Source organism: Larus michahellis, chromosome 3 (assembly GCF_964199755.1).
Source record: "Larus michahellis chromosome 3, bLarMic1.1, whole genome shotgun sequence".
In the NCBI taxonomy this organism is placed as follows: Eukaryota; Metazoa; Chordata; class Aves; order Charadriiformes; family Laridae; genus Larus; species Larus michahellis.
The window spans coordinates 64,885,713-64,904,469 of record NC_133898.1 but is presented as its reverse complement, the minus strand read 5'-3'; the positions used below and the strand labels follow the sequence as shown (position 1 = coordinate 64,904,469).

Below are 18,757 nucleotides of genomic sequence, written 5' to 3'. Positions count from 1 at the left end.
AACATGCAGCATTGCTTGGGCTTTTATAACCACTCTAACTACAATATTAACCATCTTACAGACTTTAAATGGAAAAATCAAGAATTTCACCAAAGCGTCATACCAGAATTACAGTTTAACTTCACTAACAGCACCCACCATAATGTCAATTTTGCATTATTGAACTTTTCAGTTCTCAAGTACATATAAACAGCACAGATTTTGGAAGGCATTTTTGTTTTGAAAATCATAATTCAATTTTAGTAAGTGCTTACAGTTGGTAAATCATCATAATTCAGTTGTTAAGCCTTAACAAAAACAACAGAATGAGCTTTTTTAAAAAGTTTTTTTTTACTAGAAGATATGAACCAATATTAGGGCAGAGAGATCATAGTCACAGCTTTTAAGAGCAGCAAGCAAAAACAAAATTAGGTTCTACTGCTGTAACTGCTTCTCCTCTAGCAAGCAATCATAGAAACATAGACTGGGTTGGGTTGGAAGAGACTTTAAAGATCACCTAGTTCCAGCCCCCCCGCCATGGGCAGGGACACCTCCCACTAGACGAGGTTGCTCAAAGCCCCATCCAGCCTGGCCTTGCACACTTCCAGGGATGGGGCCTCCACAACTTCTCTGGGCAACCTGTTCCAGTGCCTCATCACCCTCACAGTAAAGAATTTCTTCCTAATATCTAATCTAAATCCACCCTCTTTCAGTTTAAAAACGTTATCCCTCATCCTGTCGTTATACTCTCTCATAAAGAGTCCCTCTCCATCTTTCCTGTAGGCCCCCTTTAGGTACCTGGAAGGCTGCTATAAGGTCTCCTCAGAGCCTTCTCTTCTCCAGGCTGAACAACCCCAACTCTTTCAGCCTGTCTTCATAGGAGAGGTGCTCCAGCCCTCTGATCATCTTTGTGACCCTCCTCTGGACTCATTCCAATGGGTCCGTGTCTTTCTTATGTTGGGGTCCCAGAGCTGGACACAGTACTCCAGGTGGGGTCTCACCAGAGTGAGAGGGGCAGAATCACCTCCCTTGACCTGCTGGCCACACATATTAAAGGTTTTTAAAGCAACTGGCCAAAACAATGCTGTGCTCATATTACTAAAAAGTGGTGATTCAATTACATTGTTATTGTTTTTCTTTTAGTCTTACTCAGTTAACAGAATCACATCTGAAAGCAAAGAACCACCCCGAGGTGGCGAACATGAAAACTGAACAGGCACAGAAAACGAGCTCTGCACCTTGTCTCACCCCAAAGATAACACAAACCCATTGGGATAAGGGAAAGAAAGTGAGCATAACTTGGGGGAAAAAAAAAAAAAGTCTATGTCTGTCTTGGGTTACAAAAACTGAAGAGCATCAGCCACCACAGATTAAATTGTCTTGTTTTCTCAGATGAGAAGCAAGACTTCTGCCAGGCTTCCCAAACTGCAAATAGAGAAGCTGAGTGTGGGCAATGGCATATTCAAGTAGCACAGAAAATATGGCTCTATCTCCCACTTTTTCATTTACTTAGTGGGTTTGGTGAGCTTTGCTCAGACTGCACTCTATTGCTAGTGCCCCTCCCTCTGTTCACAGGAAGCAAGGAGCTGTCAACAAAAGCCATGAAAAACATCACAGTAAGCGTTCAGTGGGTCCCCTCCCAAGGTAAACAGGATTCTTTTAAAAATAATTAAGTCATAATGAACTGTGTTCACGTTTTGTGAACAAAACTATCCAACAAACCAATCTTACAAGGACAAGAATCCCACAGCTGTGACAGTTCCTGAAGGTGATCACAGGCGAGCCCTGGGATCCCAGGCAGGTTACAGATGACCAAGCATTACTTACAGCAGTCAAGTCCCCTGGACCAAAGACAACTACATCATCAGACCACTCTGCATGCAGATGCAACGCAACACATCAACACAGCTCTCTTTCAGGTTCTGCTATCAATTAAGAATTAAATACTCAGTTTTCTCTTCCAGGAGCACTGCTTTATGACTAGTCTTACGTAAAACAACTTTCTTGCATTTCTTGCAACCAGGCAGAATCATAGGGTTGGAAGGGACCTCTGGAGATCATCTAGTCCAACCCCCCTGCCACAGCAGGGTCACCTTAGAGCAGGTTGCACAGGAACGCATCCAGGCGGGTTTTGAATGTCTCCAGAGATGGAGACTCCACCACCTCTCTCGGCAGCCTGTTCCAGTGCTCTGCCACCCTCAAAGTAAAGAAGTTCCTCCTCATGTTTAGGTGGAACTTCTGATGCTCAAGTCTGTGCCCATTACCTCTTGAATAAATACACAACTACAGATATGGTTCACTTTTTAAGCCGAATGACACTAAATTAAGTAATTCCAGGGGTTTTTTTCCTTTATCATTCATATAAAATGCATTTTTGTAAATGTATTTATATGGTATACCAAATACCAAATAAAATAAATACCAAATACCAAAGGGCCAAATAATGCCCTCCAGCATCCTTAGGCAAGTCACAGGAATATCAGTGGTTAACCTTCACGAACTGAAATCTGTTTGGACTTTAGGCTGATACAATAAATCAAACAGCAGGAAAAAAGGTTTCATTTCACAGACAAATTTTATTATTTAATGCTATTATGAAGAATGTACTGCCTACAAGGCATGGATGGGCACAAAAAGCCCAAACAGCTGCCTCCAATTAACCCCCCCTTCTTTCCAAGGCAGGCAGGAGTGGATGAGTCCCAGGGTCTCAGGCCTTGGCAACCCACCTCATTCGAAAGGAACTGAAGGACAGGGCAAAGGTAGAGACAACCCTACAGACAGGTCAAAAGGTGCCAGAGTGGCACAGGAGAACATCCTGGGTGACATGGAAATAAGCAGTAAAGTGGGGGGACATGGTAACCTCCTTTTAATAATTCTTACATGAGGGGCGGGTTGCTTAGTGAGCACAAATCCCTCCCTTCCCCTCTCCCTCTCTGTCACTTAAATTCTATGTTGACAAAGTTATCCTGACAGCAGAGTATTAGCTTATTAACACTGCAGTGATACCATGCTGACTTCTTTTTCAAGTACGTTTTAGACCTGGAAAAGCTCTCTGGCAGGAAATACTCTGGCAGGAAAAGCTCCCACGCTTTCCATCTGTCTAACGACAATCTGCATCTTTGTCAACCAGACTTCCACAGATCTCTGATCTCCAGGGTAACTATCCAGGCACTAAGTGCTTAGTCTCCCAGACCACGTCATGATTCCCACAAAGGTCTTTGAAACCAGAGACCTAAGCTCATATATGTTCAACAACAGAAGTTCGTATTTTTATATTACTAAATATTTTATATTTCTGTGATGTTTATCACCCAAACATTAAGAAGGCTTTACAAATAGTTATCAACTTCCCCACAGGAAATCATTAGCACCACCATTTTACAGACTGAAATACAAAGAAGAAAATTAATGTAGCAGTCAGCTAAAAAATTATGCTACAATGAAGCTGGTTTTGTTTTACTTTACTGACTCTTCCCTGCAAAGCAATTGCAAATACCAAATCTGTGTAGGTAGTCCTCCCATGAAAAAATGAGGTGGAAGAAACACTTCTCCCTCCCTGTCAAAAGTAATGCTTCCTCAGACATCTCAGGGGCAATAAGCTCATTAGCATTTAAATACATCTGCAAATACCAACAGGTTTAGACAAAGCATACAAGAACTGTTATCTTTTTAAAAGACAGCATCCTTACCTGCTATTCCTATGAAGACTGTCAAACCAAAACAAACAAAGAATACTACAAAGACCAGAACAAAATGCCGTTTGGACAGTGTATATAATCGCATCGGTGCCAGCCTACAGGAAGCAAAAGAAAGCACAGAATTATTAGCTGTCAGTCATATTTCTAAAGGGGGGAAAAACAGATCCCATTAATTCCTCCACAAAGAAAATTAAACCAAAATCCAAGGTAACATGTAACACTAAGGAAAAAAAAATAAATTAATGCTACTTTAGAGGGCAATGATAACTGATAGGAATTATTAGACATATGTATGCGCACACACACCCGCACCCCAGAATGTATTAATTTTGCCCATTCTTTCTATGCTAGGGTTTTCTACTGCCCTAAGACTTGAGCACGAGGAAAACATTTATCAGAGGGAGAAAAAGTTACATTTTTTTAGTTCATATGTTAATAATTTAAACAACCAAGACACCACATCTCCTGCAATGACAGCTTAACCTAAAGGGACTGACGTCACTAACAACTCGGTTACCCACACAAGATCTTGATGAGTTTTCTACACCCCATATATACACTTCCTCCCTGCAGGATCACCCCTAACAAGGAGTAAGGCAGAACTCCAGATATGCTAGATGTGCATGCTCAGGCTCTGCATTCTTGTCGGAGCTCCACTAAAGCTTGGGAAATAGAAATCTGAACTTAAGTTTATTATTAGACACTTAAACACAAATACACATAAAAGCAATGACATCTCTTCCACAACTGGTTGGTGGTTATCATTAGGTTAAACACAAAATAGAGGGGGGGAAAAAGCACTGAAATGACCGATTGCATTCTCTTGGAAATAGGTAACTTTCAGTTTCGTTAGCTTAAGGGAAATATGATCACAGAATTAATCTTATGTAACATATCCCTCTATCTTCCTTTTTGTTAAATGAATAGTTCAAAAAAGGACAAATCCACCATGTTTCAAAATACAGACAACATATTCGTTTGAGTTATGCCAGAACTGAGCCAACATATAGTTGATTTTCTACTGCTATTCCAGCAGGTGTGATCATAGAAAGCTGTAAAGTTTATATGGGAAAGCTGAAGTATTGGCGGGGGGGCTAGGGTGTAAAGGGGTGGGGAGGGAGATGTGTTGTTTTCTGATAAATTTGTAAGAGCACCATCATGGAAAGAAATGAAAGCATTAAGACTTTAATGACAGCACTCCCTTTCAGCTTGGAATAAAACTTCTTTTCATCAGCTGAATGGTGCTCTTACTGGTTCACCACATCAATGAATAACTGCAGAAAAGGTAGCGGAATCCTTTCCATAAGGTCAGCCTGAATTCCGGGGCCAGGCCTGTATAACTGTCAGCCCTTGAAAGCAAGGCAAACAATTCACTTTAAACTAGTAAAAGGATTTTATAATAACTTCTATTTTATTTAAGAATCACTGCGTTCTTTCCAAACGAGGCACTACAAAAATAATTACATTATTCCTTTACTGTAAAGTTTGAAAGATCCAAATCTTAATTTAAGTCACAAAGGAGGTGGGGAAGGGAAGAAAATCCCACAGAAATAATGAGAATTGCAAGCAAGTAACTGTAAATGTCACAAGTTTGCACAAACTGGCTGTATGGGACCCCAGGCATAGTACCTGCAAACACAGCGTAACTTCTCCTGCCACACACCCTTATCCTGGGGAAAAAGCCTGCACTGGTCTGAGAAGTCAGAATTGCTGATTGTACAGGCAAAAAAAGGTAAATCATGCATTAAATTACCGCAATCATAAGCGGGAACAGATCAGATCTCTGTCACAGAGATCACGACACAGAATTCTCACAGAGAAATGATTTTCATAGAACCACAGAATGTGTTGGGTTGGAAGGGACCTTTTAAAGGTCATCTAGTCCAACCCCCTGCAGTAAGCAGGGACATCTTTAACTAGATCAGATTGCTCAGAGCCTCATCAAGCCCGGCCTTGAACGTCTCCAGGGACAGGACTTCCACCACCTCTCTGGGCAATTTTAAGTTGACTTTGAAAAATGGCAATTAATAGCTGCATTTCAAACCGGAATTTGTCTGCACAACTTTTGCAGGGATATAACTACAGTGTTTTCCTTAAATCAATGTCTTAACGCTTCAGCCTTCATGCGCTTAAACCACTTTAAAGCTATTACATCTGTACTAGTACTAAAATAACTATATAACTAAATAAAAAAGGTGCATTTTCCTATCTGTTCCAAGGGCTTCTTCAGTTCCACAGATCACCTGGTATTCCTTGACTGCCTAAGAACACCACGTATGGGATATTATCTTGAGATACCATAATACTAATCTTAACAAGAAAATCCTTGATGCAGAAAAACGGTACATAAAATGTTGATATGCCTAAATTAACTATAGGGGTTCAAGTGGATACTAAATGCTCCATGGAAGCACCATGAGCGCTCACCCAGTGAGGACCACTCAATATACAGAAACCAGGATTGGAAAGTCCATGGTTTGAGAATAGCTGAAGACTGGAACAGTATCATATATATGCAGGAAAGTATCACATATGCTCGTGCTGTTCTTAACAGCTTACGTTGGGGCATCCGCTTAACAGCTACAAGTCCGATGCAGGATACTTCTGACATACTATGCATATTCTTGTTTCTTTGCACAAGCTTCCTATTTTCCAAGTTTCTGTAGATGTTTCAAAGCGCATAACGTGAACATGAAAAGCAGCTTCATTTCCACAGTCCTCAGAGGAAAGTCACAAGAATTCACGCAGCCAACACTCACAGCTTTACAGCTATTAGCAATTATCACCTTGGTTTACTCACACGCCACAGCACAGATGCACTTGCAAGCTTTCAAAGAAACATGTTCCAGACATTGGCTCATTCTTTATTCCAATTCCTCTCCAGGTGGTGTAACACCTAGTAGTCAAAATGGGTAGGTATACACCTACCTAAGAATAGTCAGGCTGGCATTTAACAAAGAGAGAAGGGACATAGGGTGTCTTTTACCTCCTTCTTTCATACTGGTACTCCTGAAGTCTCATTTAAGCCACTGACTCTATATGCTACTTAATAGGTCATTAAGGCAACATGGACACTTTTGGGAAGAGCAAATGTAAGAACTCGGCCAAATCTTAACTACATTTATCATGACAGCAAACAACAATTTAGAGCATTCCTGTCAGATGATGTATTCTTCATTAGCCCTCACTGCAATAACTGAATTTCCTTGTGTGGTTTAAATGTCTCATTTCAACATATCACCAGCTGACATACAAAGCAGATAAATGATCCTCCCGTATGTTCACTGTTTAACATCTGCCTTTTGGAAAGAGATTATATAAAATTTATGAATATACATAAGTGCAAGTTGATGATCCCCCACCAACAGCTTCTTTCTTACATCGGAAAGGCCTAATAAAGAATGAAATGTCTGAAAGGCATTTATGGAAAAAGCAAAAAAGGTTCCTCTGGAAGCACCGGTTCAAACAAGTAAAAAACTGTGCTTTGCTTTACCAGTGGAAGATGCTTTAATCAGCCCATCCAAGGCAGTCTGAAGCTTGAGAGCAGCCATACAACTGTCTGCAGACTTCTCAGGCAGCTTTTACCACCTGTACTGCATTTTATCCTAACTCAGAGAGAAACCAAATATTTTATAATTAAATTGGATATCTCTGAAACTAACTGCAAAGGAGCAGAAAGCACTGATATACAGACAGAGAAATACTATACTTGGTAGTCAGTAAAAACTAAATTGCGTTAATGCAATTTGTGATGGAGTGAATTATGGAAACGCTCAGCCACAACGACTGCAATCTTTCAGCAGCCATTCATATGTGAGATGTAAAGGTAGGTTAAATCTTGCTCTTTGAGTAAAGTTTTGGCTCAAATGGTTAAACAAAATATTTCTCAGGCTATTCCTCACCTTGAAATCACTTCTCATGCCTGCACAACACAGCCTTTACTAGAGTAAAGACTATAATGAAAACCAGAGCCTTTTATACAACAGTTTTCACTTAAGACACTCACTTTACAGATGGGAAGGCTGTGACAAAAGTGGGATTAAGCAGTAGGTAGCACAGAGTTGATATTAAAATCAGAAATAACTCACTTTTATGCACAGTAGTTTTTCTGACATACTAGCCTCAACATCTCTGCCTCCAACTGCTCTTTTCTATTTTAGGCTCACTGCCAAATAAAACCATCAAACCCACTTTGATTTAAATGATTGTATATGCTACCTACATTCATAGTACTGGGTCTATCTGTACATACTGCACTTTTTCACGGTTTAAAGACATTACTTGCTTTGGTGTCCCTCAGAAGACCTTGAATTTCTTCTTGCAGATGTATTCCACCATGGTTAATAACTAATGAGGCAGCACATGACTACACAAAAAGATGCATACAATTAACATTAGCAGTACTATATAGTACTGTTACATGACAACTGTCAGATAACTATGACTATGCTGAATAGCTGAAGTGCACAGGGAGAGGTTGGGGGTTTTTAAGTGTCTTGTTTGTGGTATTCACTGAAGTCTGAATAATTAGCCACGACTATGGCTCTGTCCACGCGGACACATATCCGGCAAAACAAGTTTTTCCTTAACAGACCCAATCTGAGAGAGGAGATAAGGGGCGGGTTATTCACCACGTAAGAGGGGAAACCTCAGCGTTTCTCTGAAGAAGTGGGTAGTTACCGTCAGGTTTCTGACCGACGAACCGTAGCCACATAACACTAATTTAATCCTCGGTGATCTTACTTCCTTAACGAGAATTAACGCGTATAAAAATCCAATGACAAGAGTCTGGTCTTAACAAGGGAAAAAGCTCGAAGTACCGCACCCGGCCAGAGGACGGCATTCCTCCTCACGGCCCCGGCCCCGGGCAAACAAGGACGCCCCCGGCTCCCGCCCCAAGGGAACAATCACCTCCCTGTCCCGCTCCCGGCAGCGCCGGGTCGGTGGGCGCCCCCCCGAGACCTGCCTCCCCTCAGGCCGGCTCCCGCCGCCAACGCCTGAGCGCGAGGGCAGCCCCGCGAGCCGCCAGCACGCGCGAGGGTCTCCCCTCCCAGCACACGGCCAGCGACCCCCCGACCGGCTCCTCCCCGCCCACCACCACTCACGGCTCCATCCCGGCGCCGCATGCGCAGTGGCGGCACCACCGCCGCCGCCCGCCCTCTCCGGGCCGCCGCCGCCGCCGCCTCCGTGGCACAACCGCCAGCGGTGCCTGCCGGCGGCTTCCGCCTGCGTCACCCGTCCGCCACGCGACTCGGGAGACGTCACGGCAACCCTCGCCACGCCGCCACCGCCGCCGCCGCGGGGCCGAAGGGCGAGTCCGCTGGCAGGGGGCGGCGGCGCTACGGCGAGCCGGAGGGGACACGGGCCGGCGCTGCGCGGCTCGCTCCCGGGTGGTGGCGGCGGCGGTGTCGGGATCCAGCGGGGTGAAAACGCCGCCGCCGCCGCCGTCACCTGCGGGCGGGTCCGTGGTACTCGAGAGACCGGGCTGGTGCGTCACGTTCACGGAGGATTCAGTCAGCTCACAAGTCAGCTGGAACTTAAATCCTAAATTTAATCCCGAAGCCGCTACTTTGAACATGCCGCTTAATAAAAAAATCCCCAGATCGCACCTAACGCTATTTTATTCTTGCACCAGTGTTGAGATAAAGCTGGATTTTGTTCTGCTCTCCTATTAAGTAACCTGAGACTGGGCAACAGTGATTGTCAACCGATCCATTGGGTACAGATTGTGAGAATTAGGCAAATTTAAGGATTTTGCCAAGTTACATTTTTCATTAATTTTTGACAGCTCTAATATTTGTTTCTAAAAAGCCAGTACTGCAGTTACTTAAACACCTGGGGATACTTGGTGTCTAAGCCAGGATAAAATTCAGAGTAACTTCCCAGCTCTGGTATTCATCAAATACATAAGGTAGAGCCATCTCAGGATGACCCCAGAAATATTTAGATAAATCAGTCAGCATAAAATTTAAAAATTATCTCTTCAACAATAAAATGCTTCCATTAAAAGCTTACTTAGATGGTTTTATTGGAGTGACTTTAATTTAAAGGTACTCTCAACATTAATAATATTGTTCGTTTCATTCAGTTGCCCTGCGGGTAATTCACGTCATTACTGGTGACCAGCGGGACCCAGTATGTTTCTTGTGTAACACCACTAAACCCAAAAGAAACATGCTAGGAATTAATTCAGTCATTGATACTGGTATTTATCCCATCAGTTAGATCTGTGATTTACAGCATGATGTTCCTTTAGTAGTCTCACAAAAAGGCTGTCTTGAGAAATACATAATAGCAAGTGATGAAGGAAAGGCACTTATAAATTTTAAGTCAAAAAGAATCACAACCCTAGGGCAGAAAATAAAGCTTTGAGTAATCGGGATAACCTAACAAACTGTATCTGCTCAGAACAGGATGGCACTGCCAAGCCACAATTTGAAGTCATTAGGTCACACGTGACTATGACATGCAGCGTGTAGCTTTCAGCACACTTCAGGCTTCTCCAACAAGTTCCCTCTGGCCAGAAAACGATGGAATGATGCTTACAGCATCTGTGACGATTTCCAGTACTCTGGGAAGCGCAGTTGCAGAGTTACGACTGCTGCCGTTTCCGTGCGCACATCTGAGCTATTTGGATGACTGCTCCAATCCCTCTGGCACTCAGGTGTCTCACTAACATGAATGAATTTATTCTCCTCAAAACAAAAATACAGGCTTCTCATTGATCAGATAGGAAACTGAAGCACAGACAGACTGAGACTTGCCAAAAGTCACTTGGAGAAGAGCATGGGTGGCAGAGGTTGATATCCAGCTCACTTTAATTAGCCAGGGGTCCGCATTTCTCTTTGCCATCTACCAACTTTCAAAGGGTCGTGAGCACATTGACGTTGCACCCTGTAAGTTTTGTGAAAATAATGGTACTGAGCTTTCAAACTAAACACCCAGAGGAACTGAGGCACTGTGAAACCCCTCTCCCTCCACAAACACAGAGTCACTCAAGAGCCTCACTCTACTTGTCTCCTTACAAGAAGGTGCCTCACTCCGTGCCTTGTCCGACCTGCTCGGGGGTGAAATAGTGCAAGAAGCTGCGGTCTGCCTCATCTATTGTAGAAACCAGACAGTGTATGGTGAATGCGGCTTGCAAGAAGAGGCAGGCTGATCTATGAATAAGTAAGCTGAATGGTAGCTCAGCCAGGACTCTACTTACACTAACCACCCTAACACTTAGGCTGTACCTTCATGACCAGTTTATACTTTCATGGCTGATACCTACAGCTTTAGTGACAAAAGGTGAAATCCAGCCTCTCTGTAGCCCTTTGATTTTTGCCAGCACAAATGTTTGCGCAGTAGAGTGGCCAGTCAAGTAATGGAAATTACCTGATTTAAAGGTCACTCAGAAAAAAAACAGTGTTCTGCTGGACAGGTTGCTCAGTCACTGTGCAGCTACAGCAATATTTGTGGGCAGAAGAGGAAGAGAGCAGAAATGTGTGACCAGGGAAAAGAGAGTTAGGATGGCTTCTTCCAGCTGCTTATGCCGGCTTACGGCAGCTTAAAGCAATCATGAAGCTACAGTGCCAGTCTCCTCCTTCTGATGTTTCAAGCCTTCTAGCCCTAGCTGTGTACATCACACTGGGGTCATTCGGGTTCTTCTCCCAGTTGTCAGGACCCAGCAGTGAGCCCTGGAAGAACAAGAGAGAGGTTCCATCTGTGGCTTGAGGAAGTAACCGAAGGTCCTGCCCTGGGTCTGGAAAGCAGCATGAACCTTCAGGGACTTTGACTGCAGTTCTCCAGCAAGGTCCTGCTGACCCCTTGGCTTCTCACAGACTTGCACCTTGAGCACTTGGGAGAGATTTTAAGAAGGTGAGAATTGTAGCCTTATCGCAACAGCCCTCTCTGCCAAACTTCAAGTTTCTTCTCTGACACACGCAGGCACTAGAGCTTCTCTAAGGAAAAAGGAACAGTGTGTCTTTATTGCTGAGTCAAATGATGTGCTGCTCTCTGGTCTTTTTGCCAAAGGAGCAGAACCACTGTGAATGAACTTTTCCCACATGTTTCGAAGATTAGCTGTGTTTTAATGAACTGGAAGCACTAACAGGAGAAGCTGAGGAATTAAGAATATCAGTATCATCTATAATTACCTCTTTTGTTACCTGTATAAGCAACATCAAGCACTAATTAAAGCTGCAAGGTAAATAATACATTTCACAATGTCATATATGTAGTCTTTTCTTTTTGATGTACAAAATGTCATATTATTGCATGATAGGAGTTTAGGAGTGCCTTATTTAAAGCAGGGCAGATTGTAGGTCATTTATCTTAATCTCTGGGTATTATTACTAAATTCAGTATCAGCACCCTGCTTTCCTGTACAAGCTAATTGTGCAATGAGATATGTTTATTAACTCAGAAACTGATTTTTCAAGAATACCAAGTTGTTACTTGTATTTATGCAACTCTGATGTCAGACCACAATTTGGCCACCCTCCTGCTCTCTCCTCTCTGCCCGGCAGGCACTTTAATTGCTTGCTTTCCTATCAAAATATTTTCAGCATGGTGAACTCTTCGACGTTGGCTAGGGGGTAGAGTTATGAAACTCCCACTGAAGTAACAGTGAGCTGATTGTGAGGCCTGGTGTCTTCTGGTGAGCTTCACATATCTGATGACATGTGGAAGAGATAAAAATGTAGGTGGTTTAGTACCATTGGTACTAAGCTGTCTTTGTACCAATAGTCTACCTAAAATTGCCGAGTGCAGGGGAGGGAGCCGTCGGCTGCCAGCCCTCCATCAGCAATCCCTGCCCTGCCATCCCGACCAGGAGGCATGCGAGTGGCGGAAGGAACATACTGGAGTGGGAGGGAGAGACACCAGAGAACAAACTGTTCATTCAAGTGGCTTGTTTGGAGCAATTTTTCAGAAGTATAAATTAGAACAAACCTGAAGCTGCTGTAATAAGTCGAGGGCTGATATGCTTTGTGGCAGTCCTCTGGACTGATGGGAGAGCATAACACTTTTCCCTTCTTCTGCTTTCTCTCAGCTCATCTGCTGCACCAAGCACCTCCTGGTGTAGCACAGACTAATCTTAGGTGTACCAAGTCCAGACCAATCTTGTATTGGGGTTACCAATGAGGTTGTTTACCATCACGCCCATTAGTCTGTAAATACACAGTCTCTTTTGCAAGCATACCATGAAGTGCCATGTCTGCCTAAGGGAACTATTAACCCAGACAGATGGTGTTAATCAGCGTGCTGAGCCATGGCTAACCCTGCTCTCTCCATCCCTCCCAGATGGCTGCGCAAACTAGCACTTGCTTGTGGGGAAATACACCAGGAGGCACAATTTAGAGACTATTCTGGGATATTGGGCAGAACAAACTCACCAACATTGACGCCCCTTCATCTGTATAGTGTGGCTGAGTGCCCTGGAGCTCTGTAGAGCGAGGATGGCGTAGCTTGAGATGGCTGAGGAGCCTGCCACCTTTAGTTGTCAACCCTGCTTAAAGAACAGGCTGCTCACAGACAGCTGCTGAACCACATGTTCATGATCACTGTGCTTTAAAGGAAACCATTACCAAAAGATGTCACTAAACTGGGACAGGATTAGAAATGACTCAGCCATTTGTGCAGCAAGAGCACACTTACTTGGGATAACAGCTTCACCAGCCGTCTCTGAGCTAGGTCATGCCCTCCCACCGAATCCCCTGTCACTGAGAATGAGCACACACCAGCACAGCATACAAATGGCACTCCTGAGACAACAAAAGCTATTTGCCTGCCAGTCACAAAGGGGACTGCTTGGTGTTTTTCCATTTCTGTATCTGCTCCAAAGCTTTCCAGCTTTGAGTTTTCCTGTTGACACTCAGAGAAGGATGTCCTTATAGAAATCATGAGTGAGACTTTAGCAGCCAAATAAATTTTTTTTCTAGCAAATATTGATTACTTGCAAGCTCATGCCTTCCCTCCCTCTATCACTTAATGGACTAGACCGCTCTATTTCCAAAAAGGCAATGGAAACCACCAGTTGATGGCCAAATGACTTTGCTCAGCCGTCGGGACAGGAGAGTTAAGGCTGGCAGTGGCTGACAGCTACACATTTGTGAATGCAGTGCATGAGAGGGAAAAAACATGCTTTTATCATCTCTTCATTTTGTTAGTCTGGTATAAGATATTATTTGCTCTGATGAAGGTGATTACTTTAAAGAACCTCATGGTTTGAAGTAAACACAAGCCACGCTGCATTTCCTTGGTCAAATTTCCAAAATTCCCTCTGCCATCAGAGCAGTAAGGCTCTCCATTACATCCCTGGGCATGCTCATTTATAACCTGACCAAACATATTGTATAAAATATATATATATAGAGAGAGAAGAAGATGAAGTATCTAATTCTCCTTCCTATAAGTGAGAGTTGGCTGTAAGAAGAATGCATGGTAACATTAAGAAACCCTCCTCCTTACCAGGAACCTAAAAAGCAGGTTCCATTGCTACATCCATCAGTAATGCTAAAGGGAAACACTCACCAGAACAGCAGGTATGCAGTGACAGTAACAGTAAACTTATTTAACGCTAGGTCATTTAGGTTAAGACCTTGCAAATGCAGAAAAGTACTAGCATGATTTCTAAGTCACGAAATACTATTTCCTTGCCAAGAGCCCAATGTTACTCCATTTCATTCACGACCTGAGGCTGATACCTCATGGGGATACTCTCACTGAAGAAAGGGCAATCTAGCACTAACTCTACAAGCTCATTTGATTCAGTGGAGAAGTGTCTTCTCTTTTCAATACAGAAAGTCCTTCCATACACACTTTTAGTCATGAAAATGAGTTAATGACAATTTACCTTGGAGAGCTTGGGTTTCTTCTGGGAACAAAGCTGAATAAATGCCTCCCCCAGGACCTCTCATTTATTACTCCAGAGCTTATCTCCCCCTCCTTTCTCCACTCTAGTGCCAATATTCGTTACTGTGCTACCAGATGCACACAGGTACATTTCCATCACTCCTTATCACCTCCCATGGCTTCTCACACCGTGCTCAGGTACAAGGAGCTGCTGTTTTGACAGGCAGGATGGTGGCTATGTTAAATTCTGCCAAGCTGTCAGGCAGTGTTTCCAAACTCCATGGCTCTCCGTAGTTTTTGCTATTGTGAACAACAAGACAAATTCAACCTTATGAAGAATGACTGAGGGAGCTGGGGTTGTTTAGCCTGGAGAAGAGGAGGCTGAGGAGAGACCTTATCACCCTCTACAACTACCTGAAAGGAGGTTGTAGAGAGATGGGGGCTGACCTCTTCTCCCTGGTGACAAGTGATAGGACAAGAGGAAACGGGTTCAAGTTACGTCAGGGGAGGTTTAGATTGGATATTAGGAAACATTTTTTCACTGAAAGGGTTATTAAACATTGGAATAGGCTGCCCAGGGAGGTGGTGGATTCACCATCCCTGGAGGTGTTTAAAAAAAGGGTAGATGGGGCACTTAGGGACATGGTTTATTGTCAGGGTAGGTTAAAGGTTGGACTCGATGATCTTAAAGGTCCCTTCCAACCTCAGCAATTCTATGATTCTATGATTCTAATGGACCACATACCCCTGCATTGGGGAAAACCGACACAGTGCACTGAAGTCAAGTGATCTAAGCAGAAGAACTGGGGCACTGTGCACGAAGACGATTACTTATGCTCAGATTCATAGTAAAATAGAGCTAGAAGAGACCTCACAAGGTACTTAATCTTTCCTTCTGTCTCAGGAGTGTATCTGCCAGATCTACGTCTTTCTTGGTATGCGTTTGTCAAAAGTTTTTAAAAACCTCCAACAATGGAGACACTAAAGTCTTCCTGGATAACCCTTTCTATACTGTTTGACCATCCCTCCCACTCAGAAGGTTTTTCTTAATGTCTTATGTGAACTTTTCTTGCTACAATTTAAGTTATTCTGTAGTATTTTGCCCAAATGAGCACCAAGTTTCTCTTTACAGAACCTCCTATTCCCCTAACTTGGATGTTTCTTTTGGGTGAGCAACTCCAGTTTTTCCTCACAGCTGTATTTTCTAGCCCTTTGACTGTCTATATCTCTGTCCTTAGGCTCTCTTCCACTGGCAGGCCCTTGAAGTGTGGCGCCCAGAACTGGACACAGCTCCAGCTAAGGCCTGGAGTGGTGACTAAATTATATGTCGTCTTGCAAACTGTGCTCCCATTTACACCCCAAATGACTTTTATCTTTGTCACATGTATAAGACAATGTCACTGTTGAAAGAAGTTATTTTATGAAGCATTATAATTCCCATACCCTTTTTTTACAAAAATGTTATATAACTGTTCATTCCGCAACCTGTGTTTGTGTGGCTGAACAGCGTTCCTTCTCTGTGGAGGTCCTGGCATTTGTTTCTCCTGATTTTCATTCTACTATTTCAGACCCTTTCTCTGATCCAGAAATTCTTTTAATTTATAACCCAGTCCTCCAACACGTTTGAAGTCCCTCCTAGCCTTGTGTAATCTCAGCACATTCATACTCTCCAGCCATCACTGGCCATTCATGGAAGGAGAAGACGGGGCCAGGGACAGAAGAAACGCGGGTGTAGTCTGCTCAGTACATTTGTCCCTTTTGACCTCAACCTTTGCCAGCCACTCTGATTTCCTAGCCACTTTTGCGCTATTTCAGGACTGTTTCACGGCTGCTTTATCCCAGGTTCCTCCTGCTTGCCATCACAGTGGAAGACGCCTAGCACAGAGGAATGCGAATGGAAATTGCCTTTATCGCCTACATAAAGATATTAATACGTGAGGGCAGAAGCAGGAGTGTTGGCCCTCCTGCCCAGAGGCGCTGCCGGACCACGTCCCCACCCCCGCCCCGGGCAGAGCAGACCGCCCCACCCGCCGCTGCCCGCCCGCCCGGGACTGCGGGGACGCCGGATGCGCGGCGGGGGTAATGGCATGGAGCCCGGCCCCGGTCCCCGCCCAACCCCCCCGCTCGCCCCGTGAAGACGGCCTGGTCCCCCCCCGGAGCCCCGACCAAGCGCCGAGGGTGCCACCCCGGAGGAAGGCGGGCGGGCAGGGCCTCGGGGCCCTGGGGGAGAGCCGCGCCCGCGCCCGTACCGGTAGTAACGGTCATCCCTGTAGGGAGTGAGGTCCTCCTTGATCTCCCGGTAGGTCTCCCGCACCCGCCGGCAGAAGCGCTTGACCTCGCCGCACAGCGGGCTCCCGAAGGCGGCGAAATCCGCCTCCATGCCGCTCCGGCGCCGCCTCAGACCCCGCGCTCCGCCATGGCTCCCCCCCGCCAGGGCCCGCCCGGCGCTGCGCGGCCGCGGGGCGGGGGCGGCGCAGGAGCCGCAGCGGCGGCGGCGGCGGCAGGGGCGGGCCCTCGGCGCACAGTCCGCGCCCGCGGGAACCGCTTCAGCACCACGGAGAGGGGCGGCCGGGGCGCGCCCCCGCGGCCCCGGGGGAGGCCGCCGCCACCTCCGCCGCCGCCCCCGCCCCCGCCGCCGCCGCCGGGCTCTGTCGGTCGTGCCGGGAGCTTCTCAGCCCCCCACGGCAGCGGCTGCCGGGCAGCCGGGCCTCCCTCCCCCGGCCCAGCGCTTCCCTCTCCCCTCCGGCCCGCAGCTGGCCGGGGAAATAAGCAAAGACCTTGCATTACCTCTGCGGAAAAATATTTGATTTTTTTTTTTTTAAATAAAACTGTTTCATTCTTAAAAATATACCAGCTCTATTTAAAATGAATGCCCTGATTTTTATTGTCTCTTTTAACCGACCTAAATAAGGCAAATTTGCACCACCAAAAGCGGCCTAACACACGTAAAAGAAATCCTATGTTAAATCCACTTTCCACAGTCATAATGCCATAAATGGTCTGACATTAAGAATGAAGCTGTTTAGATTTCCAGAGTGGCTTCTGCTGAGATCCCGTCAATTTGCAGAGTGCCATGTTAGCTTCACCTGTATTAAACTTTCCTTCCTAAACAAATTCACATCCACGTTCACAGTTAAAAACTCAGTTTTAAATTATTATTTCAATTCAAACCTTAATAATCGCCATGAATTAATGTCAATGATGGTATCCATATTACATATGAAAATACGTTGCTATTGAAATGTCATTATTGTTTAGAGAGAGTGTAAATATGGAAGTCTGCCATGCTGTCCCTCTCATGTATATATCTTCCTCATTCATATTCAGGAAGCAGGACAGGGGTTTTTTTCAGCGTTGCCCTTACTCTGTATTTTATCACATACTAGACCATGCACTTTTACTTAAAAACCCACTTCCATGTCTCACCAATATGTGGAGACAAGAGGTGCAGTGAGAGAGGGACGTAACATCTCCCTCTGCAGGTGGGAGAAAGAGAGAGGAAGGCTCACCTCTGACTGAGAATTTCTATTTCCTAACTCTGAATATTTCTAAGCCTGAGAAGACGTAGCAACAAGATAAAAGGCACGTGGACATTTAGGCTGGAGACTAGAAGATTCCTAATAACCACGGGACTGTTGCTCTGGACCAGTCTCCACAGAGAAGCAAAGAGCCCGGCCAGCATCAGGGTTGAGCTTGACCAGCTTCTGGGTGGCTGCTTTGGCACTTCAGGGACAGGCTCAGCGTGTCCCTTGTGCTCCTGTGGCCGTCTGTGTGCCACAACTTGGCAGCACCCTGCTCGTTACAGTGCATGTGGCTGATGTAGTCACGTAGGATTTTCCTGGAAGTGTTTATTTCCGTGTAAATGTTTCACTTGTGATTAAGATTTAGCCATGTCTTCCCTCAAAGCAAGAATTAAAATTCTTTGTTATGTGTGATGAATGTGCTGATTCCAGCTCTAAGGCTCAGAGGCAGGAATTATCAATGGGATCTCTAAATATTTACCAAAAGGAGGAAATAAAACGTTTAAGGCTTCAGCTGAGTAAAAACATATTCACTGCTGGAAGTTATGCAATTAGTGTAGCAAAATAATAAGAAATAGGCTCAAAGATTAAAAACTGATTACTATCTAATTACTTACAACTAAGTGACGTCTATTGTATTTATTTCTCAAAAAAACCCGAAACCTAAAAGCCCAGGGTTTGCTTGAGGGCACAAAGCAGCACCATTAGAGAGATGCAACCTGT

General features: G+C 44.7%; 1 protein-coding gene across 4 annotated transcripts in view; it reads right to left on the bottom strand.

Annotated features, from left to right (window-relative positions):
• TMEM181 (transmembrane protein 181) overlaps nt 1–17,030 on the bottom strand; it is a 38,276-nt gene extending 21,246 nt beyond the window's left edge. Inside the window, exons 1-2 of one of the 4 annotated variants that reach the window (XR_012586208.1) lie at nt 16,763–16,997; nt 3,669–3,772 (exon numbers count right to left, since the gene is read on the bottom strand). Coding sequence is in view for 3 of the 4 variants with exons in the window: in XM_074580520.1 (XP_074436621.1) it covers nt 3,669–3,772; nt 16,763–16,893 (235 nt within the window). In the remaining variant the exon portion in view is untranslated. Of the gene's footprint in view, nt 1–3,668; nt 3,773–8,782; nt 8,975–16,762 lie in introns of those variants that run through there. The other 3 variants (XM_074580520.1, XM_074580517.1, XM_074580518.1) reach the window with 3 other exon arrangements.
• Between the last annotated feature and the right edge of the window lie 1,727 nt (nt 17,031–18,757).